We start from the raw sequence: 12,678 nt of genomic DNA, 5'->3' as shown, positions 1-12,678 counted from the left end.
CCCTCTATTTATAGGCTTGGGATCCTAAACTGATATCCCTCTAGAATCGGGATATTCTTTTATTTATATTATATTTAAATTACACAAAATATTCAAAATACAACAGATTCCTCAATTTGAGTGAGGAATGAGAGATTCCCGCGATGCCCAGACCGATTCTTGCTGAAGCCGTTTATGGGAATTTGACATAGTCTGGTCCATTTGTTTGATGAATATCGTCTTCTGGTCGGACATATGCATGCTGGACACCTACATACGGACCATACCCCTTACTCTCCTCGGACCAAGATCCGACCACACCCTCCTTGGTTCTCCTCGGACTAAGGTCCGAACACATGCACTGGGGCTCCTCGGACTAGGGTCCGAGCAACTCCTTCCTTGGCTCTCCTCGGACCAAGGTCCGAGCCACACTTCTTGTGGCCTCTCCTCAGACTAGGGTCCGAGCTAACCAACTGGCTTCTCCTGGGACTAGGGTCCGAGCCAACCATTTGGCCTCTCCTCGGACTAGGGTCCGAGCCGACCACTAGGGGTACTCCTCGGACCAAGGTCCGAGCCACACCTTGGCTCTCCTCGGACCAAGGTCCGACCCAATGACTTGTGGCCTCTCCTCAGACTAGGGTCCGAGCCAATGACTTGGACTCCTCGGACTAGGGTCCGAGCACACCACTTGGACTGCTCCTCGGATGTACTTGTCTTGGACGTGACACTCTCAAGCAGTCAAAACTCTTCATCAGTCTACCGGGTCACTTTATCACAACTCTGAGGAGTCAATGTATTTATTGACTATTTAATGTGTCTTTTACGGATTATGTACTGCCATTTGTCACCTCTATTGCCACGTCATCAATCTCCATTTTTGGGGATAACACACTTGGTAAAAATAAACTATCACACAAATTTAGAAGATAAAAAAAATGATATGTATGACTTTATTATTTTTAAATAAATATGATTTAATTATTTAAATTATCATAAAATATCTTAAAAATATACTATTTTAATTAATTAATTAATTAATTTTTGTTTAAGTTTATGTTTGTTCTAGTTTTTGAATTTGACACTGATAACAAGAGATTATATATTATATGTTTTAATATAATATTAATATTATACATGGATTTTAAATTTAAGTTTGTTGCTAGATTTTTTATTTTGAAAAAAGTTTGTTTCTAGTTGATAGTAGATTATATTATGTTATATGTTTAATATGATATTATTCTAAGTGAAGTTTAAGTTTAAGTTTAATTAAATTTTATTTAAGTTATAAAACATATGATTTTATTATTTTTAAATAATTGTTATTGTAAAATATCTCAAAAATATCATATTTTTATTTGTTTAATTGTTTATTTATTTGTTTCTAGTTGATAGTAGATTATATTATGTTATATGTTTAATATGATATTATTCTAATAAGTGAAGTTTAAGTTTAATTTTAATTCAATTTTATTTAAGTTATAAAAATATCATATTTTAATTGGTTTAATTGTTTATTTATTTAGTTTGATTTAAGTTTAAATCATGTTTACAATCTACCGTTAAATAAAATAATATTATGTTATATATCACAATATTCCGTTAAAGTTAACGAAAAAAATAAAAAACCATTAAAACTAAGAATTCTCGTTATCTACACACTTATTATATAGAAGAGAAATTTGTGTTTATACCATAATTTTGGTATTAATTAAGTTTTTTTTAAAATTAGGAGGTTAGTTATATAATTTTTTTTTATCGCAATTTATTTGTTTTTTTGCTATTATATAAGGTTTTTTTTTATTGTTTTTAAAAGTTAATGTAATTACTTTCACATATATATATTTACTATATATATGTATATATACTAGATACAAACAACGTGCAATACATGTTTGCTTAGTTTTAAAGTTGTAAACATTATGTATAATTTTAATAAAAACTGGTTCACTGTTTTTTTAAATAAATATATATATATATATAAAACAGAATGAATTATAATTCTATAGTATATATAAATATTTATATCAATAATCTCTACATATATGACATCTAAACACAACGTTGACATATATATATATTTACATGGCTACATGCACAACAACAAAAATCACCATTACCGGCGGAGGAGCCCGCCGGTAATACATGGTATATCCGCCGGTATTTGTTATTACCGGCGGAAATCCGCCGGTAAAGTCCCGCCATTAATAAACGGTCGGTATTATCACCATTACCGACCGTTTGACACTACCCGCCGGTATTGCACTATTACCGGCGGATTAATAGAGGCGGGCGTCCGCCGGTGTTGTGCAACGCTGACACCGTTTGACCGGATTATTACCGGCGGGTTCATCATGAGAACTCATATTTTTCCTTTCCTCAATATTTTACTTCCTCTTTCCTTCTCTTTCATCCTCTCAACTTTCCATCTCTCCCTAGTAGCTTCTTCTTCTTCAAATCTCATCCAAGGCACCTGCAAAAAGTGTTCCGACACCGACCCAAATCTCAGTTACAACTTTTGCACAGTCTCCTTCGAGTCTTCTCCCGACGGTCGCCGGTGCGCCGATCTCCGAGACTTGGGTCTCGTCTCGATAAGATTGACCAAAAACAACGTGACTTCTACTAGGCATTTCATAAAACACCTTCTCCACAATGACAATAATAAGAAGAAATTGGACCCTTATGTGAAGGCTTGCTTGAGAGACTGTATGGAGCTGTTTAATGATGCGGTGTTGACAATCAAAGTGGCTGTGAAGGATTACAAGGCGAAGCGATACGATGACGCGAATATAGGTTTGAGTTCGGTGATTGACGCTTCATCGACGTGTGAGGATGGGTTTAAGGAGACCGATGAAACCAAAAAGCACGTTGTTTCGCCTTTGTCGAAGAGAATGGCAGGCCAGGGCCTCCAGGCGGAGGCGGAGGGCTGGGCAGGAGTGACGCCGGAGTGACTGAGGGTATGGAGTGAGGAGGGTAGGGCGAACGGAGTGGACGGAGGGTTGGAGAACGTCGCGCGGTGGAGTGGCGGTGCGGTGATGCGGCGACTGCGAGTCTGAGAGATGAGGAGTGAAAAAAACTAAGAGTTTTTTAACACACATCTATAATAGTATTACCGGCGGGTCTCCGCCGGTAATACATACATCACCGGCGGGGTCCGCCGGTATTACTCCGCCGGTAATACAGCATCGGCGGAGGTCCGCCGGTATTACTCCGCCGGTAATACAGCATCGGCGGACGTCCGCCGGTATTACTCCGCCGGTTATACAGCATCGGCGGAGGTCCGCCGGTATTTCACCGCCGGTCTTAAACTATTACCGGCGGGTTCCGCCGGTATTACCATAACCCGCTACCCCGGCCCGCCGCTATATCCCTTATCCCGCCGGTAAAATGGTCGCCGGTATTAAATTTGAAAAGTCAGTTACGGGTATTTTGTATTAGCGGCGGACCCAGTACTCCGCCGCTAATATACTGCACATTACCGGCGGAGTTAGTCCGCCGGTAATAATTCCGCCTCTAAAATCTATATTTCTTGTAGTGATGACATATATGTAACATACAATAATATTTAAAAAGAAATTAATAATAGAAATAAAATAAGAATAGAAAAAGTCATAGTGTAGACAGTAGTATACATGCTTCAACTATTTTTAGTTTCTAATGTATCTCACAATGTCTTTTTGTGAATTTGATGAAGAAAAAAAAACTTCAATCACTTGATAAAAAAACAAACTATTACACAAATTTATAAGATAAAAAAATTATGTATACCTTTATTATTTTTAAATAAATATGATTTAATTATTTAAATTATCATAAAATATCTTAAAAATATCATTTTTCAATTAATTAATTAATTTTTATTTAAGTTTATATTTGTTCTAGTTTTTTAATTTGACAGTGACAACAAAAGATTATATATTATATGTTTAATATAATGTTAAGTTTAAGTTTAATTAAATTTTATTAGTTATAAAATATATGGTTTTATTATTTTTAAATAATCATTATTGTAAAATATCTAAAAAATATCATATTTTATTTTTTGTATTATTTATTTATTTTATTTTATTTAAGTTTAAGTCATGTTTACAATCTACCATTAAACATATGAATATTCTGTTAAATATAAAAATATTCTGTTAAAGTTAATGGAAAAAAATAAAAAAACTCGTTAAAACTAAGAATTTCCGTTATCTACACATTTATTATATAGAAGAGATATTTTAATATTATATAATTATTTTTTATTCCTGTACTTATTTTTTATATAGTTTGTTTTTTACTATTTATAATTTTTTTTCCAAATCAAGTTTTTTAAGGTGTTTTTTATTACTGTACTTTTTTTTAATATTTTTTTAAATATATATATGTAAAAAAAAATCAAATCAATTTTCTTTTTTTGAGTTTTTTCTTTTACAGTATGATTTTTTTCACATGTTTTATTAATGTCTGGATTAAGTAACTAGTTACCTTTCATATACGTTTTTTTTAAGATCTGGGTGTTCCTATTAGGGTAAACCGTTTCCATCTTAAGGTAACAAATTATCTATATTATGGTTAACCTGTTACCATTGGGATAATCTATTACCATCTTAAGGGTATCCAATTACCTATATTATGGGTAACCGTTACCATCAAGATAAAATGTGACTATCTTAGGGGTAACCAGTTACCAATATTATGAGTAACTGGTACCCCTGATTTATACAACATAATTCAAATCCAATTCAGCTTTCATCAAAATGTCAATATTAGAGAGATTGCTAGAAGCCACTTTGCTAGTTTTTGTGAACTCTAGAATTGGCCCTTGTCCACCTATACACCAAGGTTGAGATATAATTGGTTCCACAAAAACTATATATGTTGAGTGCAAACATAACTGGCATAAGTCTTTGTCTTGGTAATAATTGCAGTGTGATAGTGTAAGGCCCCAAGTTGTTACAAAAAATTTGATTGGAATAAGAAAATTTCCATAATAGTATTGTGGGTGATGAATAGAAGTGTCATCCACCATACCATTGCCCCTCCGTTACGGCCATTGAAATGGAATCTCTAGTTTGTAACGCATGAAAAAAAAAATAGGTACCAATGTGTAAACTAAAATATAAAATTATAGAGAGACAAAATAAACAACAGGAATCTTGAGGAATTGAAACATATTTATTAATCAACCATTGCCTTATATTGAACTTGAGCCCTCTCACAATTATCACAAGAAAATAGACCTCATCTTCATAATTCCAGGGCAAACGTCCGTGATATATACCAGGGCAAACAAAAACTAATATCACTTACATATGTATTAGACAAACAAAAATCTATATCTAAACTACCTTGGATTGGAACTTAACAGTTGGTGGATTATCATGATATTCCTTTTCACATAACAGTTTCTGCTAGTATGTACAAACCTATCAAGAAGCATCATTAAGAAACAATGAGTCCCCCCTTCAAAAATGATATGAAAAAGTATAATGATATCTAAAATTTTATTTAGTAGTATTGTGAACCTATTGCTTAAAAAGAGTGATACAAAGCATGATAGCCATAATTGTCAGAAAATGATATTAAAGAATTAACATGAATCTAGATAGGTGGCATACATTTCTGCGACTAAGGGTTCTTTTAGATTCCTCTCAACCACTGTCCAGAGGAATTTTCTTGAATCTAGACAAAAAAAAAGGACAATATATGAGTCTCCTTCCGGTTCGAGTGACTCTCCACATTCTGTTACTACTGTGGCTATCTAGATCATTTCTAGAATGATTGCGGAGCTCTTAGAGATGCAATCGATATGGACCATAATCCAACCTTACAATATGATGAAGCACTAAAAATAGCTAGTTTGACGAACATGATTCCAACCGCCTCCTCACTCTCTCCCTTGGCCTATGGATCAAAGAAAAAATCTATGACACATTGTGCTAAACAAGCTGCTTTATCTTGTGCACAAACCTTATCATTGGAATCGTTGGTCAAACGCCAAAAAACGGGAACAATAGGTAAATGTTTTATCTTTATTATTCAAAACTTTTAAAATTTTCTCATCGAATTATAATTTATTTTATGAATAAAATATAGGAGAAAATTCAACATCCTCCAACAACATACCAATATGTTTAGAGATTGATATGGCAAATATGAAGACCAATAAGCAAAATGAGATAACTTTGGGCAATGATAAAATCTCCTCAACACAGATCAAGAAGCCACACAAAGAAACATATATGCCAACTCTCCAAGCAGCCCTTACAATCTCTTCCCAGGAAATACCTGTTCACAAAAAAGATAAAATGAAAATCCCAAAACCATGAAGGAATTGATTTAAAGATAAAGAAGAAATGAATGATGGTTGCTTTATTTTAATTTTTGTCAGTTGGCTTTTGGATTTTACAATTTCCAAAAATAATATTGAGTATTTGAAAACAAATTTCCTTCTTCCCTCCTTTATTTTGTCCATATTGTTAACTTTTGTAAGAGGATTATTTTTGGATTGATATAATAAGAATGATGGTTCTAAAACTTTTATGGTAAAGCAATATTTTTTAAATTTAACTCTCACACATATAAATATTATTAATTATATGGAGAAACATTATTGAATTTATCTCTTACATCTTGTTGTGTTTGTGAGTGGATGTGTTATACCTTCAGATTAAAAGGATGTAACCAGTTTTTGTATTACTTGTTCTATCTTCATACTAATATAATAAAAAAATATATTATGTCTTATTTTGGCTCAATGATTTATATTTCTCTTAAAAAGGTTCATAATTTTGTTGAGAAACAAAAAATTAATAATCAAAAGAGACAAAGTCCTCGTAAAAAAAGAATTGACACTAGTAATTAAAACATATTATCAACCACTAGACATACATATTGGTTTAAAAAACCAATACAATTGGTCAATATGTCGCTGATGTATCAGAAAAAACAGAGGTTTGATATTTTTTAGTGTAAAAATATCTCTGTAAGAGTATATCTGAGATATTGAAGAAATATGGTAAAAATGGATAAAATCATAATTTTGAATTTGTTTAGTTATAAAATTCACTAATATTAGCGATATATAATAGATATTTCGATTATGAAAATGAGTAAGTAAATATCTATTTCACATATGATATGCGAATTTTATATGAATAGACTATCATATAAATGAAAATAATTAATTTGAACAGACATCAATCAAAATGAGAAAGATAAATTGGCTAAACAGTAAAAAAACAGTTGATGACAGTTACCTCCTTTATTGAATATTTTAATATTAGTTCAATATTAAGTAAATAAACATTAAAAATTGGCTAAGAGTTTAGACAAAATAATACGGTAAACTAAACATACATATATTATATATGTACAAACTGAAAATGATCTTATGCCCATAAATAAATAAATAAATTATATATTATATTTGGAATATTTAATTTAAGCTTACCAATTGATGACAAACAATTAATTAGGATGCCAAAATTATTCAAGTATCAATCTGAAATCCACTTTAGTAATCCAAAACTTAATTATAACAACTTGATTCACATACATTAAGCAATTTTCACAATATTTGATAGAGTGGTGAATAAATTTAAAATATATTATTTGATTCTCATTTTTAAATAAGAAGAAATAATCAAAGATAAGTATACTAAATATTATATAATAAAATATTAATTATTTATTTATACTGAGAACCAATGATATTTTTTTTGAAAACATTAGCAATTATAAGATTCTTCAAACCCAACAATATACAAAAAATAAGCACAATATGACAATTCTTTCACTAGATATAAGAGCAGCCCTCAGATAGGGACAAAGAACAGCGAAAGCAAAATACAAGTTCGATAAAGATAAATATTTTTTTCAATAAATAAAATATCACAGAATTTGAAAATCATTACGTCTAATTCAAGGGTCAAAACAAATGATATTAGCATGATATGAAAATAATTATTATAATAAATTGCATGAAAATTGAAGGAAATATTCATTATTAATTATGATATGAAAGAGATCACTATTAAAAATATTAATTTCATAAAAAATATTCTCTCTAGCCTACAACAATTATAAATAAAGTAGTAGATATCACAAGCTTGATCCAAAGTTTCCATTAGTCTCATATTCATTTTTTCTCCAAATGGCTACTGTTAGTTGGAATGCCAGATGACTCAATGGAGATGAAGCTATGAGGCAGTTAAGATTCCTCATCAAGAACAATAGACCGGAAGTAATATTTCTAATGAAAACAAAGCTTACTAATGATAAAGTGGCAAAAATGTGTAAGCAACTCTCTTACGATAATGGTTTTGAGGTCCCAAGGATAGGACTAGATGGAGGGTTAATGCTGCTATGGAAAGAAAATGTAGTGATCTCAGTACAATCATCATCCTCGAATCACATAAATTGCTTTATAAGTTTTGATAATCAAGATTTGTCATGATATTTCAGTGGCTTTTATGGTGACCCAACAGTATCCAATAGACATATGACATGGGAGTTGTTACAACATTTGCGAATAGTAGCACATGGGCCATGGTTAGTGATGGGGGATTTTAATGAAATTCTAATTCAAGCTGATAAAAATGGAGGAAGGTTCGAAACCAACAACAAATTGAAGCATTTCGAAACACACTAGAGGTATGTGAATTGCAACCCTTGGGTTATAGAGGTAATTAGTTTACTTGGCACATATTTTGTGAGGATGGCCTCTTACTGTTAGAGAATATATTTTATTGCTCAATGGAAAAGTGGAAAAACAAAAAATACAACTCTATGCAAAGAATACAATGGACTAGATGATAGATAAATAGGTTTACAACTCAATGACCAACAATACAAGTGAGATACCAATAAATATGTAAATAGAAATAGAAGAAGATGATTACAAACTCTATACAATAATAATACAAGAAAATTGAATGAAAAATCAATGGAAAACACAAACTCACACTCAACCAAAGTGTAGAGTAGTGGGGATCACCAACTTGAACAAGGTTCAAAAATTTTGTCCAAAAGCTTATTTCCCCCTATTCTCTAAGCACTAAGAGATCTCTCAAGGAAATAGCTCTTTGGAATAATCAAGTCTCAAGGTGAATTTTTCAGCCAAGTGCTTTGTGGATGAAAAATGGTGTGTCATACAAGTGAGCATTAGACTCCTATTTATAGAGTTTGAGATACCCTTTGGATTTCAAATTCCACCAACCCCCATGGCTGTTACCAATGTTTAATTGGATTAATATTGAATTAAAATTGAGATTTGAGAGTTATTTGGGTTTTTAGAACCGTTCAACACATTTGGAAAAAACTAAAAATTTGGCCTGAAATGCACCTGTGGCCGCAGCCACAGCCCATTTTCAACACTTGAAAATGTGCTGTTTTCCAAATAGTTCCAAACCCTCCCAAATAATTTGTAACTCCCAAAACACATTATTGGGGTTAAAATCATATCTCCAACAACCATATTTCATAATGGCTTTATGAAATCCAATCTCAAATGTGTAACATATAATATACACATTATTGGGTAATATTTGGGAGTTACAAATTTGTAACTGATTTTGTAACTCCAAAATATGTCACATTTGGGCACACACATATGTCCAATTTTGTGACTCTCAATAATATGTTACAAGGTGTGACAAATCACATTTTGTCACATTATTTAATCTAATATTATATTATATGAAATAATATAACATTCCCCCACTAGATTAAATAATCACTTTTTGTAACACTTATTTAATCAATCAAACATTATATTAAAATATAACACTTACAGGAGAGGCTGGATTGGGCAATGGTTATTGAAGAGTGGAAAGAGAGGTTTACTTCAGCCTTTTTAACACATCTAGACTTCTACCATTCAGATCATAGAGCTCTTCTCTTAACCCTACATGGTTAATCTTCTCTTTGGTCAAACGAGCTGGAATGCAAAGAAATTATAAAAAAGTATTGGAAACATTTTTCTTCTTCCTCCTCCCTTCTCTCAACTATGAGTAATATTCAGGCGTGCTCAACTAACCTATCCGTATGGTACAAGTCAAAATTTGGATTCTTATCCAAAGACATCAAAGAAACCCATTCACATATTATCCGATTGCAGAATTCACAAAAACATATGGAAGATCATAGTGAATTACGACAAACAGAAAGAAAATCGGATGATTTGTTGCGCAAAGAGGAAGTCTTTTGGCATCAACGATCCAGAATACAATGGCTAAAAGCAGGAGACCAAAATACAAAATTCTTTCATCAAAAGCAAGAGAACGACAAAATAACAATTCAATTAAAGGTACTGTTGACCGTGTTTTTGGCCAACGACGTGAGAATGTCAAAAACGATAAAACCTTTAAGAGAAATAAAACGACACAGACAGTTTTGAAAAGAAAGTAAATAACACACACAATTTTTATAGTGGTTCACCCCAATATGCTGGTAATAGCCTAATCCACTTAGAGTTGTGATTATAGATCTGTACTCAAGATCAGATGAACCTGAGTCAACTGAGTTTCTTCAGTACAGATTTATAATCACAACTTTAAGTGGATTAGGCTATTACCAGCATATTGGGGCTGAACCACTATAAAAATTGCGTGTGTTATTTACTTTCTTTTCAAAACCGTTTGTGTCGTTTTATTTCTCTTGAAGGTTTTATCGTTTTTGACGTTCTCACGTCATTGGCCAAAAACGCGGTCAACATTTTGGTGCTTTCATTGAGAGCCTGAAGAGAAATACAGACGGTCCCTGAAGTGTAATGGCGCCTAAGAGCACTAATGTAGCCTCGAAGAAGACAGGCTCCTCTAAAGAGCCTGTTAGATCATAAGGTCCTAGCCCACAAGACCATGAGAATGAGCCTAGAGTCGTGCTTGAGGACGTGACTCCAGAAGTTGAAGAGCTCCAGGAGGCCATGGGGGCCTTCCAGGAGGAGATGGCACAATTCCACGCCAGGCAGGAGGTGTTTGCTGAAGAGATGGCCAGGCAAAGAGCTGCGTTAGAGCAGCAAAGACGCGATATGGAGGCCAGAAGCGAGGAGCTCAGGCAACAACAGGAGGAGGTCAACCGGAGACATCGTGAAGCAGCACTTGCTCTAGAAGCGGCTACGCAGCTGGCCCAAGCCAATGCCCAAGCTGCACCTGGAGTGGCAGCCACCCCAGGAGCAAGGACCACATAAGCTGGTCGTAAGAACAATGATAGACCAAGGAGGGGTGGTAATAACCCACCTGGTCGTGAGGAAGATGGAGTCCGATCGCACACTGCCTCAACACAAAGGGAGCACTCTAGAACCCCCTCCAGGAGCCACCGATCAAAAAATTCAAGGTCAGGAAGTCACTGATTGGGTAGTAAGAAGACTCCACCTGGGCAGGAGCAAAATAGAGCTCCTCAAGATAAGAGGACTTCACAGTTCAAAGATGGGCATGGTCGGGATGAGGCTGATAGTCATCCCACCGACCAGGCAAAGGAAAAGGAGGGCCATGACCAACAAGGAGGAAAAGACTGCCCGGGACGTACCAAAAAGCCTCCACTGCATCCTGGCCAGTAGTGTAGTGGGAGAGAGCAAGTCCCGCGTAGTAAGCCCTCTGGGAAATCGAAGAGTACGGTGTTCGATCGGGCAGGAAAGCATGCTTCTCGGAAGGATCTGAGGGACGTTATCACCAACAAGAGGAGGACCGTCTCAGTCGAAGGGCAAAATCTGGACCGCCCTGCCAGTCAAGTAGAAATACTTGACGATGGCGCGCCAGATGGTAATGCCCGACCAGGCGGTCAAGACCTTGGAACCTCATCAGTTGCACTAGCCATCCAAGCCCAGCTTGACATGCTAACAGCAGCAGTTCAAGGTCTGACGAAACGACCCTCTGCGATCGATCCGGTAAACCACAGGAGTGGCAGCCCGTTCTGTGCTCGAATTAGAGCAGCCCAGCCACCAGCAAAGTACAAAGCACCGGTATTGCCAGTTTATACAGAAAAGGCAGACCCGATAAGGCACATAGGGAAATTCGAAGATCAGATGGAGCTGCTCGGAGTAAGTGACGATTATCGGTGTAGAGTTTTCCCGACTACATTGTCGGATACTGCCCAGGAATGGTATTGGAAGTTTAAGCCAAACTCCATTGCATTCAGGAAGGAGTTTTGTAGACAATTCAGCACTGCCCGGACTTCACCAGTTTATGCCAACCACTTGGCAGATATCAAACAAGGAAAATATGAGTCTCTAAAGAACTATATACAGAGATTCATGAGAGAAGCCAATAGAGCAACTGTTGTAGGAGACGAGGGGAAGATGGTTGCCATATCTGCTGGGATAACTTATCAGAGCCCTCTGTGGGACAGTATACATAGAAATCCAATTGCAACACTTCAGCAATTTCTTGACCGGGCGGATAAGTATATGAAATTGGATGGTGCAATAGAGAAAGAGGAGAATGGCATAAACAATCCAGGCAGATCAACTGACTCTCCTAGTCATGGTGGAAAGAAACGTGGAAATAATGGGTCTGACCACCATGAGGAAAAGAAAGAAAAGTTGAATTCAAGTGAAAAGCCAATCAAGTATGAGCCTCAATTCACTAACTACACCATTCTCTCGACCAGCTGAGCATAGATATATCTTGCTAGTCAAGAAGAGGTTCCCTACAAGAAGCCTCCACCCATCAGGAAAGAGATGAGGAAGAGAGACATGAACAAGTTTTGTCGTTTCCATGG

At 34.9% G+C, this 12,678-nt stretch overlaps 1 protein-coding gene across 1 annotated transcript; it reads left to right on the top strand.

Moving 5' to 3' along the window:
* The first annotated feature begins 2,069 nt into the window (after positions 1–2,069).
* On the top strand, positions 2,070–3,362 carry LOC133792488 (uncharacterized). The gene is made up of 2 exons (XM_062230395.1): positions 2,070–2,870; positions 3,084–3,362. The coding sequence occupies exons 1-2, from the start codon at positions 2,070–2,072 to the stop codon at positions 3,360–3,362; spliced, it is 1,080 nt and encodes a 359-aa protein (XP_062086379.1).
* Positions 3,363–12,678: the final 9,316 nt, after the last annotated feature.

This window comes from Humulus lupulus, chromosome 7 (assembly GCF_963169125.1).
Source record: "Humulus lupulus chromosome 7, drHumLupu1.1, whole genome shotgun sequence".
In the NCBI taxonomy this organism is placed as follows: domain Eukaryota; kingdom Viridiplantae; phylum Streptophyta; class Magnoliopsida; order Rosales; family Cannabaceae; genus Humulus; species Humulus lupulus.
Note: the sequence above shows the minus strand (reverse complement) of the source record. Positions and strands in the feature narration are given on the sequence as shown.

Coding starts and splice junctions, on each gene's coding strand:
- LOC133792488 (XM_062230395.1), top strand. CDS start 2,070: ATGCACAACAACAAAAATCACCATTACCGGCGGAGGAGCCCGCCGGTA. Junction 2,871..3,083: donor CGCCTTTGTCGAAGAGAATG/GCAGGCCAGGGC, acceptor CATCTATAATAG/TATTACCGGCGGGTCTCCGC.